Source organism: Macaca nemestrina, chromosome 2 (genome assembly GCF_043159975.1).
Source record: "Macaca nemestrina isolate mMacNem1 chromosome 2, mMacNem.hap1, whole genome shotgun sequence".
In the NCBI taxonomy this organism is placed as follows: domain Eukaryota; kingdom Metazoa; phylum Chordata; class Mammalia; order Primates; family Cercopithecidae; genus Macaca; species Macaca nemestrina.
In genome coordinates, this window is record NC_092126.1 from 22,430,525 (window position 1) to 22,453,295 (window position 22,771).

Consider the following 22,771-nt stretch of genomic DNA (forward strand, 5'->3'; position numbering starts at 1 on the left):
TAGTGAAACACAGGAAACTTTTGTGGTTATGCCTGTAAATTTCCTCACTAATGAAAAGTCGTCATTCAAAACAACCCTAGCAAAAAATACTGTTTCATGTTTAATTTTTCATCTTAGTTTATTATTTGACAATTAATGAAATAGGTCCAAACAACTATTTGACAATTAATGAAATAGGTCCAAACAACTTAAATTCTAGATGTATTTATTTTTAACATCTTAAAAGATTTAGACTTAAATTTCATGTCTCTCTGTATCATTTAAAGTCCAATGATAACACTAATTGAATATCTATCTATTGTACACTGGCACAGTCTTCTATGTAATGCTTAGAGTGACCCTCACCACAACCTCAAATGAATGAGATTATTATTAACCTATTATACAGATAAGGATCCTGAAGCTTAGAGAGGTTAAGTCACTTTCTTAGGAATTACATCATTATAGAATTACTCATCCTCTCAGACACCCACTTTCCTCATCTATAAAATGGGGATCACAGGGTTTTTAAAATACCTAGCACATGGTGGATGCTCTATAAGTAATCTGGCTTTTTTGTTTTGTTTTGTTTTGTTTTGTTTGAGACAGGGTCTTGCTCTGTCGCCCAGGCTGGAGTGCAGTGGCACAATCATGGCTCATTGCAGCCTCAACCATTCAGGCTCAAGCAGTCCTCCTGCCTTAGCCTACCGAATAGCTGGAACATGTGTGCCACCGCATCTGTCTAATTTTTGTATTCTCTGTAGAGATGAGGTTTTGTTATGTTGCCTAGGCTGGTCCCAAACTCCTGGGCTCAGGTGATCCACCCACCTCAGCCTCCCCAAAGTGCTGGGGTTACAGGTGTGAGCCACTGCACCTGACCTCTGTTATTTCCTGAGGATACATAACTAGTAAGTGGAAGTGCAGTTGAAATCCAGAACTGTCTGATTTCAAAGCTTGGGTAATTTCTATTAAACTATTGTGCTACAAAGATCTTTTAAAAAATCTCTAAAGAAATGTCATTTTTTCCTTGTGCCTTTCAAAGCCTATTTTAAGGAATAATTCTGGTAAATGCAGAATCTAGGATATTAATCGTGATTATACCATCATTTATCATTACATAGACCTGCCTAAGTTCATTTTTAATTTCTCATACTTTGAGTTTACATTTAGGAAGTTTTTTTCATATTTTCTGTTATGACTAAAGCAGCAGAAAAAAATAGCCTCATGCTTCTTAGCAGAACTGCCTTTGTAGATGATTTGCTAGGATTTTGATGATACCAGGTTATCAGAGGTCTTGATTCTGTAATATATCACGGGATCCAAGAATTGGCAGAGAGTTCTTAGGTTATTTAGTCACTATTGCCTGCTCGTATTACAAATGGGAAACTAGTTAGATGAATTGGGATTACAATCCAAGTCTTCTGATTTAGAATTCTTTATTTTTTTTCATTATTTAATCTTGAATTAGATAAGTTAAAAGGAAAGCTTCATCTTTACTGAGTGAATAACATTTGTTTCAATATTTTATGAAGTAGTGATTATCTTTTCTAAGAAGTTGTTTATGTTTCTTCTGCTGCCTTTTAATTATATTTTAGAAAGTGGAAGCTCAAGAACGAGAAGATATTCTGGCTGGAATGTCTGGAAAAGCAATTAAAGGTAAAGTTGGCAAACCTAAGGTGAAGAAACTCCAATTGGAAGAGACAATGCCCTCACCTTATGGCAGAAGAGTAATTCCTGAAATTACAGCTATGAAGGCAGATGCCAGCAAAAAGTTGCTGAAGAAGAAGAAGGTATGACATACCTCTTGTCATTGATAGACTCATCTCTATAACGAAATATATATATAATTTAAAAAATTTTAATGCGTGTTTAAATCATGCTTTGTTTTATTCAAAATATATTTCAATGGTAATAGGAAATCATTCTATGACAGCAGTTGATCTATAGAAGGAAAACATACTGGTAAAGGATCACATATTGTATTAGCAATAATTGTGCCTCGGATAAACCTCATTGGCTACGATACTGCCACTGTTCAAAGCTAGATCACATATTGTAAAGAGCTACGTAATTCAGCTTTTAAAATGAGAAATAGAAACACTCCACTCAGCTGCCTTCTAAATTAAAATCTTGGAAGCCGGCCGGGCGCAGTGGCTCACGCCTGTAATCCCAGCACTTTGGGAGGCCGAGGCGGGTGGATCACAAGGTCAGGAGATCAAGACCATCCTGGCAAACACAGTGAAACCCCGTCTCTACTAAAAACTAGAAAAAAATTAGCCAGGCGTGGTGGCGGGTGCCTGTATCCTAGCTACTTGGGAGGCTGAGACAGGAGAGTGGTGTGAACTTGGGAGGCAGAGCTTGCAGTCAGCTGAGATTGCACCACTGCACTCCAGCCTGGGCGACAGACTCCATCTAAAAATAAATAAATAAATAAATAAATTAAAATAAAAATAAAAAACTTGGAAGTCAAAAAGAAAAAAAAAAAAACCCAAAAACCCAACCATGAGTATATCAACTTTAAAGTATAAGCTTTAGTTCTATATCATAATCCGTTAAAGAAGACTTAGAGTGGGAAAGGGTCTGTTTGACTTACAAAGTACTCTGTCATCTTTTACTATTTACTTGTTTTTGTCCTTAGTTAAACTACTAAGCACATCCTATGTCATTGTCACTGATAAGTGCTATTGAGGATTAAAGAAAAAAATGACATTGACCTCACCTCAAGCAGGATGGACCGGACGGAGTTAGCAAGAAGAAGAAAACATCAGAAAAATGTTCAGAGCTGAGGAAATGGGGTACATGTTGGGCTTAGAGAGGCTAATGTTTTTGGACAGGTTGATTTTTAGAATTCAGGAAGTATACGTTTAGATGTGTCCAACAAGTAGGTGGGAATATAGCCTCATTCTTACTAGAGCTTGAAAAATTAGCCTAAAGAGCTAGAGTTAGAGATTGGAGAGTTCTCTGTGCAGAGCTAATGTTTGAAGCGTAGGTGCATTTTGACACCAGAGTGGGCTCTCTCTTCTACTGTTGTGATAAACTCAGGTCTATACTGCTTTCCTCTTACTTGGCTCCCCACCGCACACAGGTTCATTTACCTAGACACTCTTGCCTGTCTCCTTCGGAAAATGGCTTCTTTTCAGTTGGCGTTTGTCAGATTCATTTCATCAGCACTCTTCTCTCTACCTTAAATGGTCCCCTCAAGTAACCTCATCTATGCCTAGAGCTTATTCAATTCGTACTGATGGCCCCTAAATCTTTGTTCCTAAGCTATAATGCTTTCAGGAGTGCCAAGCTCATAGCCACTTGAATGCATGAAGCCCATCAAACTCAGCATGTCTGAAACTGGGCTCATTATCCTGATTTAAAAATCTGTTCTTTGCCTTCTCCCAGTTAATGACACTATCAGCCATCACTGATAGAAGCCAAAAACCTGGGAGTTTCCTCATTTAATCAGTAACTAAATCCTATTGACTGCCTACTAAGTAATTCCAAAATCCACCCCCTTATCTTGGTCCCCATTTGACGTTGCTGTAGAATTCTGTGTTTTCTGTGAGATACTTTAAAGTGGTCCTCTTAACTCTCTCAGTTTCTAGTCATTTAATTATGATTTCTACCACTTTCAACTTCATTCCTTTAAGTTCTATATTTTACTAGTAGAATGAAAATTCTAAAAAGTCAGTCTGATTGTTATGCTTAAAAATCTTCAGTGACTCCCCACTGACTATGCACACATTCTTGGTATACAGTGTTAGCACCTGTATGCCTCTGTGTGTTTCTCCTCCTGGCTACTTTCTTCTCACCTTTCCTTGAGTTCTAGCAGACTATTTCCTGTGTTTAAAAACCTAATTCTGTAAACATTTAATTCCTGTTAGATGACTTTGTGCCTTCTGCCTGGGATGCCCTTCCCTTCTTGCTTCTCACCTGACAAACTTAACGTGATTCCTTTAGAACTCAGTCAGAAAAGGCACTTCTCCATGGAGACTTTTTTGACCCTGCCTTGAGCAGAGTTTCTCACTTCTGCCCTCGGACCACGGCTCTACCAGCCTCTATGTTTGTTATTTGTATTGTAATGACTCATGCTTGTTGTGTGCCTCTGTGTTTCTAGTTTTTGTTTTTTTACCCCATAGTCTTAAGGTTGGGGTCTGCCTTACAGTGTCTAGCAGTGCAAGACACATGTTACTTATTTTCCTTCAATAATTTGAAGATTTTTTAAAAATTTACTTTTATCTTTATTTTTTTGAGACAGAGTTTCCCTCTCGTTGCCCAGGCTGGAGTGCAATGGTGTGATCTCGACTCACCACAACCTCCACCTCTCAGGTTCAAGCAATCCTCCTGCCTCAGCCTCCCCACTAGCTGGGATTACAAGATTTTTTAATAGTATATAAAGGCCTGCCTGAGCTATAGGAACTTATTTTGCAGGTACCTTTTAGCTAGTGGTCTGGAAATCCCTCTGATAATCAAAAGCTGCCTTATTTTTTATGGTTGCTTCTAAGTAGCTGTCATTTCACTGAATGTACTGGAAAATTAGAGTTATATGCAATATTATTTACTATAGATAAGTGAAGTAAAACATGGTCTGATCAAAGTCAGCTGTTAGGACCTCGTCAGAATCACAGTTTTTAAACTTCCTTATTTGGAGGAGCTATCTGTTGATTGAAACTATCTCTAAAATATGCGATGTTTTTATTTTTACTCGTGGTTTGATTTTCTTTTTATTATGTAGGGTGATCTTGATACTACAGCAGTAAAAGTGGAATTTGATGAAGAATTCAGTGGAGTGCCAGTAGAAGGTGCAGGAGAAGAGGCATTGATTCCGTCAGCTCCTATAAATAAAGGCCCCAAACCCAAAAGGGAGAAGAAGGAGCCTGGTGAGAAATTATTATAGTTTTGTGGGTGAGAGAGAAAAACCATATGTATAGAGTATTAGTAGATTCTTTTGATTGTGCTCTTTTTCTGTAGTTGAAATAATGCCTTCAATTTTAATAAACATTTATTATTTTTAATGAACTTTTCATTATAACAATTTTATTTTTACTAATGACGTTTGTATAAATATGGGTACATACTTTATTGCTATTCTTTTGCTTTTTAGGTACCAGAGTGAGAAAAACACCCACATCATCTGGTAAACCTAGTGCAAAGAAAGTGAAGAAACGGAATCCTTGGTCAGATGATGAATCCAAGTCAGAAAGTGACTTGGAAGAAACAGAACCTGTGGTTATTCCAAGAGATTCTTTGCTTAGGAGAGCAGCCGGTATTGTAACACAACTTGATATTAACAGTAACAGTAATTTAATATTACTGTATATTATAGTTTAGCCTATGCGTTGGTATTGTTAGTATTATCAGTGTTGTTTAAGTACTAAGCCATTACTATTTCAGACGTTACAGTTAGGAAGAAGAAAAAAATGCTTTATAGAATGGTCTTTCTAGCAACGTTGGACATAGATTTCTCTAAAGTGAATCATGTTTCCTTACTGATTTTTATTATAAAGTTTGGTTTATATGCCTTCCACAGTTTGAAGATGTTTGGGAAAAAATGTACCTTGCCACAATACCAGCAATGATAGATCTATTAATATTAGAAGTGCTTTGTGGTTTTATTTTTGTTTGGTTTCCTACCCCTTGTATCATAAAAAATTTCCTCCTGCTTTAGAAGTCTGAGTACATAGCTCTCTTTTAGGTAATGATAGTGGTATGGGTGAACTGCGAAACCCCATTTTGCTGTTATAGTAATATAGTACTTATAAGAATATAATTTGATCCTTTCTGAATTTTCATTAACAGGAAGTGTTGACATTATTAACATCTAGTGAGTTTTCTATTTTGTACATTCTTCTGAAATTTTGTTATTTGAAAATTTGTCCTAATTTATTAAAATGAATGATACAGCATTGTGGGTGTTTACTTCTGAGAGATACATTTTTAATTATACATCAGACCTTAAATGCTTTGGTTCTGTAATCACCAGGTGATTGAATTTCTTTCCCTAGTGTACATAGGTAGCATAATATAGGTGAATCTTTAATATGAGTAGTTTAAGTTAAATGAAAATTGTTTATTAAATGCTTTAAAACTGTATTTACATACATCAAAAGTAAGGTGTAAAATTATGTAACATTCAAGTAATTTAAAAATTTTATTCCATAATACATGCTAGAAATTATAATCAAACATACTTGCTTTATAGCAATATGCCTTTCACTATAATTGGTATCTTTTTATGCATTGTATTATTGTTTTGTGAATATATTGAGATCTTTATGTCTCCTGTCTTTTCTCATTCATCTAAAAAATTACTCTGTTATTTCATAGTAAAACTAACTCTGAAGAGAAGATAGAAGTTTTTATCCAAAAAGTTAAGAGAAAGTTTAGGTGTTGGTACTGTGACTCACACCTGTAATTTCAGCACTTTGGGAGGCGAGGAGGGAGGATCACTTGAGATCAGGAGTTCAAGACCAGCCTGGGTAACATGGCAAGACCCTGTGTCTAAAAAATTTTTTCTTAAAAATCAGCCAGGCATGGTGGCACACCTGTAGTCCCAGCTACTCAGTAGGCTGAGGGGTGAGGATTGTTCGAGCCCAGGAGTTTGAGGCTGCAGTGAGCTACAGTCATACCACTGCATTTCCTGTCCAGGCAGCAGAACAAGACTCTGTGTCAAAAAACAAGAAAGTTTAGCACTTTTAAAATAACTGTGAAATTTGTTGTTTGTGATTGCAAATATGGGAAACATTATATTCGTTGTCATTTGTATAATGGCTGTATGAGACAAGGCCATATTGACTACTTTCCTTAGCGTTTTTAATTAACTATATCAATAAGTACATTAGTTTATGCTCTCCTAACATGCACAGTATTATCTGGTAGCCTCCTGGAAAGTGTAAGACAGACATTAACACTACCAAATAACTAAGGCCAAAGTTGTTGGCTTTTATTCTGTAAATGCTTGCCTTTTTTTCTTATAGTATTTTTAGAGATGGTCAGAATATACTTTAAACGCTTTATCAGTAATAATATTTCACGTATATAAAGCTAGGATTTGAGTTTAACATTCATTTTTATTTTTCCTCCTAGCCGAAAGACCTAAATACACATTTGATTTCTCAGAAGAAGAGGATGATGATGCTGATGATGATGATGATGACAATAATGATTTAGAAGAATTGAAAGTTAAAGCATCTCCCATAACAAATGATGGGGAAGATGAATTTGTTCCTTCAGATGGGTTAGATAAAGATGAATATACATTTTCACCAGGCAAATCAAAAGCCACTCCAGAGTAAGTAATGCTATTTAGTGATGTGGTATAGTTAGTTGTAAACATTTGCCACAGATACTATAGTGAGCTCTTCTAAGAAATTGTTATTCTAGGCAAGGTCTTCTTCATGAAGGAATCAATCTTGTTAATATTGCAGCTGTTCCCATCACAGTTGCTGTAGTTTAAAGGAAGGATTGGCAAACTTTTTCCATAAAGGGCTCAATAGTAAATGTTTTAGGCTTTGTGGGCCATGTTGTTTATGTCACATCTTCTTAATGCTGCCATTCTAGTAAAAAAGCAGCCATAAATGATACGTAAATAAATGAGTGTAGCCATGTTCCAATAAAGTATTATTTACAAAAATAGGCAGCAGGCCCATGGGATATAGTTGGACAACCCCTGGTTTTGAGAAAACTTACTAAGTCCTTAGAATTGGGTGGTTTGTTTCTTCCCTAAATTTGGCCTCGATAGATTTTTCTTGCTTTTGGTGAGCATGAACACATCTGGGATTTGAGGTTTGTGAACTATTTTCGATTTTTTAAAAAGTATTTTCTCACGTATTACAGTTGGCCTTCACCAGATCCTGAAATAATTGCCCACCTGTAGTCTTGAATTAGAAATAGGATTGTTGCCAGGTGTGATGGGGATTCTGTCTTTCTCCTTGGGTTTTTGTCCATAGTTTGCTGATCTTAAATTCTGGAATGGTTATTTCTATCAACTATAGAATTTGGTTTAATAGTATTTTGAATAACTTTAAACCATTGCTTAGTTTCCATTCTTTTTTATATTAAATAATTGATTTGTATGGTGTCTGTGTGCATATATGGTGTGTGCACATGGATCATGGATATGTGTGCACACTTTTACACGTAAGAGAGAAAGAGTTTTATTACCCTGTCTTTAACAGAGAAAGAAATGAAAACTAAAGTTTTGTTCTGTGATTATAATCCTGCAGTATGTATTATATATAATTTATCAGGATTGAAGTCAGATATTTAAATTGTATCCTCTGTGGTGTTTCTTTTCTTTCTAATAGAAAATCTTTGCATGACAAAAAAAGTCAGGATTTTGGAAATCTCTTTTCATTTCCTTCATATTCTCAGAAGTCAGAAGATGGTATGTTCATTTAGTCTTTTCATTAGTTACTGTACTTTTGCTTTTAGTGGTGCAGAGAAAACAGTAAATAAATCGTTAGGTCATGATTTAGCTTCAGAATTTTTTATAAGTAGGAAACTTCCTTTTTATATTTTGCTCAAGATAATAAGATTTCTTTACTTTTTCTGAGGTGATTCCTAACTCATTGGTCAAAATAGGCATTATGGAAGCATTTAGGTGGACACGCAAATGCTTATCTTTGTTTATGGGTGTGAGTGTATGTGTAGTGTTTTAATGAGAGACAAGAAATAATGAAATTTTGAAAGCTTGAAATTTGATTTTCATGGCAATGTGAATGTATATACTACAGTTTTCTAAATCTGTAAGGGCACCAGTATGATTGCAGATTGGTTTTACTAAACCCTAGTTACCTGAGAGATTAAAACCTTCATAAGAACAAATTTAATTGGTGTATATACTTTTTGTTTCCTATATTTTTTTTGTATGGAATTTTTAAGGTTATTTAATTTATTCACTGTCATTTTTTAATACACACATCTATACATTTAGACATATTTGGTACATGTTCCATATGTATAGATACTCATTTTTGACAGTGTGTCAAAAGAGTTGTATAAACATATTTACTTACATCCAAGTAGCTATTTTAAAAGTTTGTGCTATGGTGTTAGCGAAGAACGGATTGATTAAACTAATTTGCATGCAAAAGTAAACTGAAGGTAAGCCTGTCTGCCTTTTGAATTAGTCTTCAATAATTTATTTTAAAATAGGAATACTTACTATTCTTTTAGATGTAAACATTGTTACTGATATTCCTGAAATGGTTAATAGTATTATTTATGTAGGTACTAAAATAATCCAGTGGAACATTTTCATATCTCATTTTAAAATAAATTGTCAGCATGTATTTTTGAATTGGTCAGTTATGTTTTAAATATTTAACATTTAGTACTTTTAATTTTTACTACTTTATGCACTTCTGTGTTATTTCACCACAGAGTTAACATTTTTGGTGTATAACTGATATGTTTTATTTTCTGCTGTTTGTATATTGTGGATTATCTGGTCACATAATAGTAACATAAGATCAATTGTCTAGCTAAAGAGAAGTCATCAGTTAAGAGTCAAAGTTTACTGAGAGATCTTTATAATATCTCTTTACTAAAAGAAGGCTTTGCAATTTTTAGATTCAGCTAAATTTGACAGTAATGAAGAAGATTCTGCTTCTGTTTTCTCACCATCATTTGGTCTGAAACAGATAGATAAAGTTCCAAGTAAAACAGTAGCTGCTAAAAAGGGTATGTACTTATATTTGATTGAGTTAAGCATTGCATAGAGATAGTTAATGTAAAAGGAAATGTAACTTAATTTGAAACTATTTGCATTTTTTATCATAAAACAATTAAGAAGTATAAGTGCTTACAAGGAGAACCTCTCTTGTTTTCTAACCATGTGAGGCAATTAATAAAATTCTAACCATGTGAGGGAATTAATAAAATTTCTTTAAGACTTCATTTTAAAGCTGTTGTAATTATAAAATAATCCCATGCATTGATATCTAAAGATAGCTTTCTAGAAAAGCTCCCTTGTGGTTAGGTTGTAATGGAGATTAAAATTTTGTCTTGCTAGTAGCCTGCTTCTGTTATCTTTGTTATCATTACTCAACTCCTTATGTGGAGGGATTGATCAGTTCAGTGGAGGTCCTCTTTTTCTATGTGAGTCATGCAGCTTCTCTCTTTTTCATAGCCTTAGATTGGCCACAAAACACTTTGAGTTGATTAATGGATCTCTTACTAGTACCAAGATATATGTACCTTGGTCTTTCTGAAAGGGGTCAGTATTTGTGCTTTGTGTTTGAAGGATGATACTTAAAAAAAACCCCACAAATCTAATTGAGATGTGTGCTACTTAAGATAGCAAGTAAATAATATGGATTGTTCCCTCAAGGATTTTAAAAATTCACAACAGACAACCTCATTACAGACACACATGTATTGAATGTAGTAGAACAATTTTGAAAAGTCCTGCTTACTCTGACTGCACTAGAACCATATTGAGAAATTGGTTATCTACAAGAGTCTCTGTAGCCAACACACTGAGTGACCTACTCATGTCCCAGGGCCCTTACCACTTAGTGCACATTGGGCAATGTCTGCATTCTTTGCCTGAGGACTTCCTCTTTGCCACTGTGCTGGAATATTAATGCTCCCCTGCTCCCAGCTGCCTTTAACTAGTGGATTGAGGAAAGTTGTTCTGTAAATATCTCAGTGTCCTTGCCTCTCATGTGAGCCAACTGTGAGATGTGTGTTTCACACTGGCTCTCAAAAATTTCTCGTGGAATTAAGCTCCTAGAGTGATGATTGGCTTGATAACTTACCCATTACTGGCTGCCTTCTCTTCGTTGTCTCATTTTTGTCTCCCTTTCCTTTACCTCTCAAATAAATACTTATACTTAAATCCTTACTCTAGGATTAGGCAGATTGGCCCAAATCTGGGGAACCCAAATTGAGATAGACCCTCTAATTTCTCTTTTTTTTAAAAAAAACAGGCTGGGTGCAGTGGCTCATACCTGTAACCCTAGAACTTTGGGAGGTCGAGGCAGGGAGATCACTTGAGTTCAGGAGTTTGAGACCAGCCTGGCCAACATGGCGAAACCCCATCTCTACTAAAAATACAAAAATTAGCCTGGTGTGGTGGCACGTGCATGCCTGTAGTCCCAGCTACTCAGGAAGCTGAGGCACAAGAATCGCTTGAACTCGGGAGGCAGAGGTTGCAGTGAGCTGAGATGGCAACACTGCACTCCAGCTGGGACGGTAGAGTGAGACTCCATCTCAAATAACAACAGAACAATCAAAAAACATGTTTTTAAAATAATCTTCATATGAGCATCTTATAAACACCCTGAAAACTTAGGAGCCATATTACTTATTGAAACATACCCCGTTTCCTTCATAGAACTGTTCACCCATATTGAACCTAATGAGTTTAGCATGACTAAAAGGCTAGAATATCATGGCACCTATTCTACTTGCTTCCTTCTTTAATAGCTGAACTGACCTTGTCTAAGTTGAATAGGTGACTGCCTGTGTGGTGTGATTTCAGGGACCCCAGCAAGTCCTCGACCTTCCTCTAGTCTCCCTTACAAAATACAATTCCAATTAAAATATCATTTCAAGAAGAGGATGCATGACATCCCTCTGTGGGATTGTCTGCGTTAACTCCAAATTGCATATATTATACAAGTTAAATTCTGTAGTTTACAGCAGAAAGGCAGCTGTAGTACTCAGATATCTGACCTGTTTGCCTGGTAAATTGAAAGTGCCATGTAACTCCAAGCAAAGGAAAAAAAGTGGTTCCTAGAACACCTGGCTGAGTTTATACTCCCTGCCGGGAGCTGCCCTGTGGTTCTTGTGGTAGATATAGTCATGAAAAACCACACAATATGGGTGCCACTTTCCTAGGGCTCCTCCTGCTCTTGGCTCATGATCTTGATCTTGGCTCACAGCAACCTCCCTTGCCTGGGTTAAAGCGATTCCCCTACCTCATCCTCCCAAGTAGCTGGGACTACAGGCGCACGCTACCTCATTGGGCTAATTTTTTGTATTTTTAGTAGAGATGGGGTTTCACCATGTTGGGTAGGCTGGTCTCAAACTCCTGACTCCAGGTAATCTGCCTGCCTTGGCCTCCCAAAGTGCTGGGATTACAGGTGTGAGCCATTGCAACTGGCCTGATTTATCAGTTTTCACATAGAACTGCAGATAAAGCTGTAAAACAAGGTCTATTTTTCAAAATTCAACAAAGCAAAGGCCTTGTATCTATTGTCTACTTATCTAGGACTTTATATTTCTTTCCATATAAAAATGCCAACTCTGGATTTCAGCTTTTGAATGGAAGTGAGTTGGTTTCTATTCATTGTATTTGAGGATCCCATACATTTTTTTTTTCTCTAAAACATTCTAAAAGGACTTGATCTGTGGTTATACTTGGGTTATAATTAATTTATCAAATATGCTACTCTTTTGTCATGACTATATTTAAAAGTTACTGCTTAATTTATTTTTAATGGCTCTTCCTTAAAATGTCTTAATTGTATTACCTAAGGGCAAATTATACATAATTAAATAAAAAGCATTTTGTCATCTATGAGAAATTGTTTGCCTTTACATTGCCGCCAAGCAGAGAGAAACCATTTCATTAAGGCGACTCAATTTTTTTTTTTTTTTTTGAGATGGAGTTTTGCTCTTGTTGCCCAGCCTGGAGTACAGTGGCGTGATCTCAGCTCACTGTGACCTTCTGGGTTCAAGCGATTCTCCTGCCTCAGCCTCCCAAGTAGCTGGGATTACAGGCACCCACCACCATGCCCAGCTAATTTTTGCATTTTTACCATGTTGGCCAGGCTGGTCTTGAACTGCTGATCTCAGGTGATCCACCCAACTTGGTGTCCCAAAGTGCTGGGATTACAGGTGTGAGCCACCGCGCCCAGCCAGGCAACTCAGTTTCTAATCAGCTATGAGAAATTCCATTTATATAGGACTCTCTTCAGTTTGATTTGTTGGTAAGTATATTGACCTGTGAAATGGAAATTTGCTTACTAGGAAAACCGTCTTCAGATACAGCCCCTAAGCCCAAGAGAGCCCCCAAACAGAAGAAAGTAGTAGAGGCTGTAAACTCTGACTCAGATTCAGAATTTGGCATTCCAAAGAAGACTACACCACCAAAAGGTGAGGATTATCTTCTTATAACCCTTTAAACATATACTGTATGGAAAAGATGGAATTTTTTCTACCTCATTGAATTTAGAGAGGCTAGGTATCTATTTTGTTTTAAATTGCTTTACTCCTCAGTAAGGGGTATGTCTAGCAATCAGTGCTGAATATAGTCCAAAGGAGGTATAGCAATTTAGTTCAGTCACTTTGTTTTACAAATTAAAAAAACTGAGGCTCAAAGAGGTTAAATAAGAATCCCTAAGAATGGTCCAAATTCTCCCCTGCAGCCAACTCACTGAAAGTTGTTATTAAAAAGTCAGATTAGCACTCCACACTAACTAAACTGTGACACTTATTGTAATGGGCTAGATCCAGGACTCTTAGGCTAGAACTTTTTTTCTCACCTAAGAAATAACTGTACTCAGGACCACACAAGGAACCAGCTCCAGTTCTCCGTGGCATCCCTTCTTTGTCTCCAGAATCTGGAAAGCCCTTAAAGATGCTTTATAAAATATGTTTGTAAGACATGATATGCTCTGAGGGTAGCTGCTCCATCTTTTATTCAACTGAAGGATATCTTCCTCGGTGTGGCTCTTCTATTTCTTAAAGGAGTGGTTGGGATAAGGAGCTGTGGACCAAAGGGAAATGGGGATAATAGGGTGGAAAAGAATCATAGGGACTGGGAAGGTAGTACTCATGATATGCAGGATTGAAAGCCTTTATCAATTCAAAAATGCTATTTCCCTGATTAATTTGATCAAATATGACATCCCAAGATTATGTAAGGCTATCTTTGTACTTGTCCAATCTAGCTGTCAAGGAATTTTTAAAGATTTAAAATTAATTGCTATTTAGTTCTATTTTATTTCATTGGCATCATTGTGGGATGGAGAACATCTGGCCCCTACTTAAATATTACCTTTTCTCCTTTCACCTCCAATGATGAGAATAAGAGGTTAGGTAGATGAAAAAAATGCTGCATGTGCCAAGTCTAGGTCTGAGAAGGAATATGTATTTGACATTTTATAGTCAATACTGGTGGTTCTCAGATGGTGCCACTCAACGTGGGATATGCAATTGGTTGTTACTAGTCTTTGATAAGTAAAACTGAGTAAACATTTAGACCTTGATGATAATTTTGTGTTAATAAAACAGCATGTGATTACATTTTTTAGTAATTTGTGTTCTATTGTATTTTTAAAAGTATTGGCCCATGACAAATTAGAAATTAAAAAAAAAAATTTAAATCACATGTAATTTAAAAAATACTTTTCCAAGGTATTTCCTTTTCAGGCTCAAGGACCACATAGCAAATACAGATGTTTTATGTTTGAAGGGATTCATCATTAAAATTTGTCTTTGGGACTTTCCCATTAATTTAAATATATTTGTGAAAAAGTCTTTGGTCATGTCAATCCCAGAATTGAAATGCTACTGCCAAGTTGTTTATAATCACTCATAGTAAGAGATTAGGACTGCAGTGTTCCACTGATTGGGCATGCCAAAGAAATAAACTACAATGTTGTGGCATTTATCTTTTTATATTGCACTTACCCATGGAAGAAAAAACCTTTTGTATCATTTTAAGGTAAAGGCCGAGGGGCAAAGAAAAGGAAAGCATCTGGCTCTGAAAATGAAGGCGACTATAACCCTGGCAGGAAAACATCCAAAACAGCAAGCAAGGTAACTGGGAACATCATTGCACATTAGTGCGTGGCTTTTTAAAAAAGATCTGCAACTGACTTAGTTTGCTTATTACTACAGTCCTGGAACAGCTTTCCACCTAGCATCTCATATCAATATGGGGCTTGTATATGGTTAAGGAATTATTCAAGTATAAATGTATATAATCAGGACTAGTTTCTAAATAACAGTGTGCTATAAATTAACCTACTTAGAATCTTCCATTTCATCCATTGAGCTATAGTACTGTTATGTTACCTAAATATTAGACTCTTTCAGACTAAAATATTATTTTTCAGACTAAAGACTGTTTCCTGTTAACTTGTATTTATTTGACCAGGGCTAATTTGATTTTTTTTTTAATTGAATTCATTCGACTGTGGCTAATTTTCCCAATTAGTCTGACCCTTTTCCAGAAGTACACTATTTTTTTTTAGGTAAATGAATGACATCAGCTACCTCCATCCCTTTTTTTCTCTTCCTAGTAAAACTTAAAAATACCAGTGTAGATGATCATAGCTTTATGTTGATTTCCACACTGACCTTTTCCATCCAGTCATCTTCTGTGTCTCAGGTCCACCTCGGTGATGCTTTGCATGTTTTAAAACACTTAACAGTGCATACTCCACGTGGTGCGGGAGTCTTGTTTCCTCCCATGAATTCTTGATACGTACTTAGCAATAGGACAGCTTGAATTTTTACTAATCTGGGCATTGTGCATACTTTTTGGGTAAAATATAATTTTAGAAATAAAAGTGTTACATTTTTCAGGCTAGAACTTGGTAAATATGAAACCACCAAGGTAGCGAATTACTGTATGTAATCTTTTTCCTCCAAAAAACAAGGTAACTGGTCTTAAACTTAGGTTAGCATTACAACTCTAATTTTAAAAGTTCCATGATTTGTAATACTTCCTAAACATAAGTGAAGTTTAAGGAGTGATAGTTCTTCATACTAGTCTTTATTTCTTTTAATAACTTTTAAATCTAATCTAATCTATTGAAAAAAAATATCTAGAAACCGAAGAAAACATCCTTTGATCAGGATTCAGATGTGGACATCTTCCCCTCAGACTTCCCTTCTGAGCCACCTTCTCTGCCACGAACCGGTCGGGCTAGGAAAGAAGTAAAATATTTTGCAGAGTCTGATGAAGAAGAAGAAGATGTTGATTTTGCAATGTTTAATTAAGTGCCCAAAGAGCACAAACAAACATTTTTCAACAAATACCTTGTGTTGTCCTTTTGTCTTTTCTGTCTCAGACTTTTGTACATCTGGCTTATTTTAATGTGATGATGTAATTGATGATGGATTTTTATTATTGTGGTAGGCCTTTTAACATTTTGTTCTTACACATACAGTTTTATGCTCTTTTTTACTCATTGAAATGTCACGTACTGTCTGTCTGATTGGCTTGTAGAATTGTTATAGACTGCCGTGCATTAGCACAGATTTTAACTGTCATGGTTACAAACTACAGACCTGCTTTTTGAAATGAAATTTAAACATTAAAAATGGAAATGTGTTTTCTGTCTCTTTACTGAAGATAAAGGTGTAGTAAAGGCTCCCACACACCTTTAAAATAAATATATTTTATTCTTTGCCAGGAGACTCCATGGAAAAAGGTAAACAGTATATGAACATAGAAAGCATTGTTAAACAAACAATCTCAATGTACAAACAGAGCCAGTGAAAGTACATCACAGACTTGCTAGTATATCAAAAAAAAAAAAAAAAAAAAAAATTCCACTAGTGCTTAAATGAGAACTAAGAAACTGACACTTGTATCTGTTAACCACTCTACCACAGCTTTCACTCTGCTTCATAGTGATTGAACAAGGTCAAAGGAGTCCGATTCTATGCCTGTGTCTTTGGGAGTTAATATTAGCCCCTCGGCATCAAGAAGGCTGGAAAAAAAATCCCAGTATCAGGCATGAATCAGGAAGGACACTAGAGTTACATGGTCCAGGTGGTAGACCAGCCTGCTAATTATCCCATGAAATTTCCCTAATGGCTTGTGAACAGGTAAACAAAAACTTAACACTGAAAAGTGTTTCTGCCTTGGAGGCTATCATTACTGTAAAAATTTTTTTTTTTTTAAACTGTGTAGTTATGTCATTAAACAAGTAATAAACCACTTTTAATTTAAAGTGACATTAACAATTGAACAAATGACATTTGATTAACTGAACTGGCAGTTACAATGATACAGAATTCTCTTCTGCTAGTGCAGGGAATTTGTATACGTTTACTGGGCAACATGAAATAAAAGATGCAGTTTGAGAGCATCAGAAAGAGCAAAGACAAGCTTCCATACTAACTAAATTAGAATATCTTCAGTCTTATCTTGTCATACTGTACAATAGTCCTGTTTCCTTACCTTGATGTCTTGACTATTCCATGAAAGCAAGACAGTTAGTTATCTTTTTGAACGTAGGTGGACATGTAGTCTGTTTCATAACCTTGGTGTCATGGTTATTTTGAGTATGCAAGACAAAAGGAAAGCACCAAACATACAGTATAGAAAGAACAGAGCCATACTTCTGTATGTACAAAGTCTTCAGAAACTTAACCAGGGGTGAATCATTTTGACTGGGTCTTTGCCATGCAATCTTGAGTGTTCAAAGAGGAAAATAGAAGCTTTTAACTAGTTTCTGGTTGCATGAAATGGCTGATTTTTTTAGAATTTGAAAAGTTTGTATTTCTAGGTAAGTTACACAGTGAGGAGTATATATATTGATACATACGAAAACTTCTTGGTCCTTCTTGAGTTTTAATATATTTTCAGTCCAAAAACTAAGCAGCAGTAAAAATGTTTTTTCTTGCATTTTAAATCCTGGAACTGAAGGTACTGGGGAATGTTTGAAGTAGCTAGAAAATGTCTTATTGCACAAGTGGTGACTGACTGACCCCACTGTTTTCCACTGAGCTGGGTGAGATGCTAGGACTGTGCTCTGCTGTGTTCCCACTTGAACTTGGGGTCAAGGGTTCATGTCCTTCAGAATTCTCCAGCATTTCTTGAATGAGAGGTGGCATTGATCCAGGAATTTCCATTTTCAAGGTAATTACACGTTCTGCACCTTTTCAAAAGAGATAATGGAAATCTGGTTAAGATAAGGAGTTAAGCTATGACAGATAACCAGGGACCAATTTTCATATATTTTAACAGAGGTGTTTCCTAAGACTGTCACTTAGGAATTATGAAATGTTGCTATCAGGTGGCTTTTTGTTGAAAAGGATCCATCGATTACTATCACACTCATAAATACAAAGATGTATTTGGAATGGGAATTGCATCCACCAAAAATCATGTTTGTTTGTTCTGAAGTTAGAATCAGATTGGGTTCTCAGCCAGCTCAGACTCACAGTATGTTGATAAGAGAGGGTCTTTTTATGATCTGCTAGAACTTTATTCGTCTTTTATGCAAGCAGTAACTGATACAATTGCTCCTTTTGATAACAGAAAATTATGCAAACAGTGCCTCCCAGAGACCATCCGTATTTTACACCATTAAAACATTTTTTACTTTATGGAAAAGCAGCAGAGATATGGTGACATTTAAACTTGATGTCTTCGTTTCAGGAAATAACAATTTACAAAGAGAAGTTCCTGATGAAAGAAGTGTATCTTGAAAAAGGTTGATGCCAGTTACCCGCAAACAGAGGAATTGACAATGTGCGGTTATTATTAACAACTTGATTTAGCAGCACTCTGTCCAGTACAGTACCCACTAGGTAGCTAAATCTGTTAAATAAAATTAGAAAAACAGTGCCTCAGTTGCATAAGCCACACTTCAAGTGCTCGAGAACCTCTTGTGTCTAGTGGCTACTGAAATGAACAGTACAGATTATTTCTGTAATTGCAGTAAATTCTATTAGATATCACTAGTCATCTGTACAGAATGACAGTATTAAGTTAAACAGCCTCGTTTTTAAAAATCGAAGATACCATATTCACAACCACACTGGTATCTGCTGTTTACTTCTCTTAATCCCATGCAAGGATGAATTCAGAATGCTCATCGAGGAGACCTCTTAGAAGGAGCTCAAGAGTTAAGACTGCTTATCAAACAAGTTCCCTGTGCTTTTAAGCACTTTCTGAAATACAGAGTTTATTCCTTGGCTAGCAAACATCTTCAGAGAGAGAGTAAGTAGTCTGATGGGGAAAGGAGAATGACAATAACCCATTTGGTACCAGGGATAGCTGCTGAGTTTTGTCTCTACATAGAAAAACCTTACTGTTAACATTCAACTGTGATATAGCTCTAGGCACCTCTCTAATTGCTTGAGTTGCTACATAAACAGAAAATCACTAGGCAAAGAGTATTTATACCTCTTAGGAAGGCAAGAATTCCTTTGCTTAGAAGTGTGCAGAAGGAAATCTGCCTATATACAAAAGAGCAATGGCTAAAGTGATTGAGAGAAACTTAACAAAGGTTTAGATATTCAGGAAAAACTGGAGTCAAGGTTACATAAACCAGAGGTGTGTAGAAAGCTGGAATTAAATGTATGAACCTAGACAATTAGCCTGTTATAGTACATTCTCTTGAAAACAATGTTTTTCTTATCGGTCAAATTTTAAAGCTCTTAATCATTAAGATAGTTGAATAGGGTAAGATTTGAGGGGTTTTTTGGGGGATGGGGTGGGGGGGGATACTATTTCTTTTGATTTCCATGAGAAATGAGTTCCAAAACTTAAAAAGCAGCCATTAAACATCCTGAATTGAATAAAGCGACACAACCTGGTAAGGCCCTCAAGTCCACTGTGTGACTACAGTATTGAGAACACAAAGACATACCTTTAGCACTGATGCTACGGAGATCTGTGATTTTCATTAAGATCTTTGGAAACATGTGAGGCTTGCTGGGTCGTCTTTTTCTGATATAAATTTTTAGTGCTTCCAGCAATGGTTCTTGTAGTTTATCTACTTTTGTCGGTTCCTCAAGGTCCTGGCGGTCTACATACCAGGAATAAAGTATTAAATAAAATCAGGATTTATGCCCTTTTCCCCTCTTCCTTGTTTCCTTATTCCTACTGAGTTCATTAATTTGGTAATTCAGTTACATACACAAATTTGCAGACTTATGCAATTGCTTTAAGCAGTGATACTTGAAAGAAAAAAAAACCGCCCCCCTTGGTAGTATAAACATTTTGATGGCTGGTTGCTTTTGTCCCAGGGAAAGAATTACCTCCTGTGACCAGAAGGTGTCACTACCGAACTGAATTAAAACCTTGAGCAGGATGGTTATTTTAGCACAAAGTAAATCGGCTCCTTAATTAAAGCCATTACTTTTTAACCACTTACGAGTCAGCCTCCTGTAGGCCAGTAGGGGTCACTACAGAGAAGAAAGCTAAATTTTATCCCAGTCCTCCAAGGGTTGGTGGGAGGGCCCAGCCAAATACTTGTATACCTACCCACTAAATAACAAACAGCACATACAAGTCCCTGGTCATCATTCAAATGTCCCCAGGCAATTCATTTTACAATAGTCTGATCCTACATTTAAGGAAAAAAAAAAAAAAACCAAAAAAACCCTGTGGCAATTGGAGTAATAGCTTTTTGGGATTTCTTTCTGAGCTGAAGGATCCCAAATACCATTAGTTAATTTGTAACAACATGAAAAAATACAATGAACCCAGGCATGTGTGCCTGGCTTTATTCACATCTTTTCCCATGTAAACAACTCCAAAAGGGAAATGAGGAATTTTTTCACAAATGGCAAGTATCAACTGTTCTTCATGGAATTTCATGAGGCTTTTCTACATAGTTGGTACCTCCACAGATTAAGCAGATGGCACTGAGAAGGCCTGTTTCTGTGTCATCCATTTCCAAAGGCAGGAGCTGGTTGGCAAAGGTGAACACAAGGTCAGTCAGAGGACCAAATCCAGCATTGTGCATCTGAGTTCGATTTAGGGTAAGGCCGTCTGAGAAAGTCATGGTGTCTTGTTCTGGGGTATACCTGGTGCAAATTCTAAGAATCTGGAAGGGGAAAAAAAAAATTGATGGATGTTCTAAGCCAGCCTGTCCTGAAATCATCAATCAGATTTAAGCAGGAAATAACATGAAGATTTCCAAGAAGCTCTTACATCACATGGGGCAGTCTGTCCCCCTTTCACATGTTGAATGTCTTCTTTAGCTCTTTCATTAAGAGACTACAGAAGTCAAAACCTAGGGGCTGAAGTGTTTTAGGAAATACTAAACAGGACCCAAGAAATTCTGAGAAATATCTTTTTAAAAGTAATTCATTATTTGATTCAAATAAACATTTACTGAGTACCTAAGTATGTCCCAGGCACTGTGCCAGGTGCTGGAGGTTTAAAAAAAAAAAAAAAAGATGAATAAGAGTCTATTTTTTAAGAGCTTACGGTGTACAATAAATGACAATATCATTTATTAAATGCATAGTATATATCAAGTTTTATACATACCCTATATTCAATCTTTCAAACAGCTTGGTAAAATGAATATTATTATTATTTTACAAATGAAGGACTTAAGATGTGCCCAATGTCACATAGTTAACATGTAACTGAATCTGACTCAAACCCAAGTTAGGATGACTCTCCCATGATGCCTCTGATCGCATAGTTACACAGACAGCTACAATACAAGGCACGTGAGTGAAACCAGCAAGGTATTAGGGAGTTCAGAAGAAGGAAAGCTCAGAAATAGGCAAGAGGAAATCAAGGGCAGATCCATAAAGAGGTGGCATTTCAACCAAACCCTAAGGTGTTGACAGGACTTCTACAGGCAAAAAGCCTGAGTCACTCCGCCAGAGTCTCCCAGTCCCACCCAGTGTATGCTTGACACATAACCCTGTTGGCCCCCTGGGGCGCCAGCTACTGAGGAGACTCCTGCTCACTGCCCTATGCCTCTAAGCCTCACTCAGAGCAAAACAAACTGAAAATGCCTTGCCGGGCTCAGGTTTCCACTGCCCTATGAAGCCTAAACGCTGGTGAGGAGCTCTGTGCATTCCAGAGCACTTCCCCACCCAGAACCACATTTCTGCACCAGCAGTAAAAGGTGTCTGACCAGGTTGCCATACTTGACTTTTCCCTCTGAAAAAGTTTCAGAGCTGCTTGAAACACAGAGAGAAGTAAATTGAAAGTGAACAACTCAGTAGGCTGAAGAAGTTGAGAGTTTTTCCCAGATACTGGCACTTAATTTGACTGGGTATAGCCCTGTGAATGTCCACCTCAGTATCAACCTACAGGAGGACAGATGTGATCGGAAAGGCCTGCTTTATTCCTGTTACATGGCCATGTGCAGAGACGAGTGGCCTCTGAGGAAGACACAGGACCCCCTACCTGGGAGGGAACTCCTCGTAGTAAAGCCTCTGCATCCTGCCCCTATTCCCATCAGGTCTCCTAAAACAAAACCTTCTGTCAAATCTCTCCTCTTGTCGGGGAAACACTGGGGGTTTGGGACCAGGACACTGCCCATGGGGAAGTCAGTCCCATCTGACTGGTGGTGGATCCACAGGAGCCTCACACCCAGTGGACCACATGAACCACGATGGGACAGTTGCACTGCGATGGTCACGTGCTTTTGGGTTCTCTATATCTCCAAGAAGGCAGTGACCTAGGAGCCAGCCTTCTTCCTACACAGAGGACTCCAGCGTGTATACGGAGGAAGGCACCAGGACATCCGATAGAGTGAGGGTGCAGCGCCTCTGTTGGCATATTTTTTTAAAAGTCTGACTTCAGTGTGTTATTGGTTAAAACTCCAAGAGGAAAACTGTGAATGAGTAGCACTCTTCATCCCTAACATACAGTAAGAGCTAATGTTTTACTGATCACCTAACCAGGTACCGTAACTAAACACTAGTGTATTATTTCTCCTATCAACCCATGAGTTGTTACTATTTGCTGGGGAAACACATCTGAATAGCTTATGCTAGGTCACGTAAGCTAGTAGAATGATTGGATTTAGGCTATGTTTTTCTAGAACCTGTGCTTTTAACCACTGCTCCATAGCTGCCTCATTTTCTCTTCATGCCAATACTCAAACCTAGACACCTCTCTAAGGTT

At 36.9% G+C, this 22,771-nt stretch overlaps 2 protein-coding genes and 1 pseudogene across 8 annotated transcripts in view; 1 reads left to right on the plus strand and 2 right to left on the minus strand.

Annotated features, from left to right (window-relative positions):
* Positions 1-16,264, plus strand: part of LOC105488936 (DNA topoisomerase II beta) — a 66,629-nt gene extending 50,365 nt beyond the window's left edge. For both annotated transcript variants that reach the window (XM_011753457.3, XM_011753455.3), the window contains exons 28-36: positions 1,575-1,769; positions 4,703-4,847; positions 5,072-5,233; positions 7,054-7,258; positions 8,274-8,353; positions 9,541-9,651; positions 12,949-13,074; positions 14,648-14,742; positions 15,760-16,264. In XM_011753457.3, the coding sequence (XP_011751759.1) occupies positions 1,575-1,769; positions 4,703-4,847; positions 5,072-5,233; positions 7,054-7,258; positions 8,274-8,353; positions 9,541-9,651; positions 12,949-13,074; positions 14,648-14,742; positions 15,760-15,930 (1,290 nt within the window). In that variant the 3' untranslated portion in view covers positions 15,931-16,264. The remainder of the gene's footprint in view (positions 1-1,574; positions 1,770-4,702; positions 4,848-5,071; positions 5,234-7,053; positions 7,259-8,273; positions 8,354-9,540; positions 9,652-12,948; positions 13,075-14,647; positions 14,743-15,759) is intronic.
* On the minus strand, positions 1,894-2,022 carry LOC112427903 (U4 spliceosomal RNA; annotated as a pseudogene).
* A 51-nt stretch (positions 16,265-16,315) lies between the features above and the next one.
* The window catches only part of LOC105488933 (retinoic acid receptor beta), a 770,293-nt gene continuing 763,837 nt past the window's right edge, over positions 16,316-22,771 (minus strand). For all 6 annotated transcript variants that reach the window (XM_024795091.2, XM_071090810.1, XM_011753451.3 and 3 more), the window contains 3 exons: positions 20,516-20,720; positions 19,539-19,697; positions 16,316-17,819 (listed from right to left, as the gene is read on the minus strand). In XM_024795091.2, the coding sequence (XP_024650859.1) occupies positions 17,623-17,819; positions 19,539-19,697; positions 20,516-20,720 (561 nt within the window). In that variant the 3' untranslated portion in view covers positions 16,316-17,622. The remainder of the gene's footprint in view (positions 17,820-19,538; positions 19,698-20,515; positions 20,721-22,771) is intronic.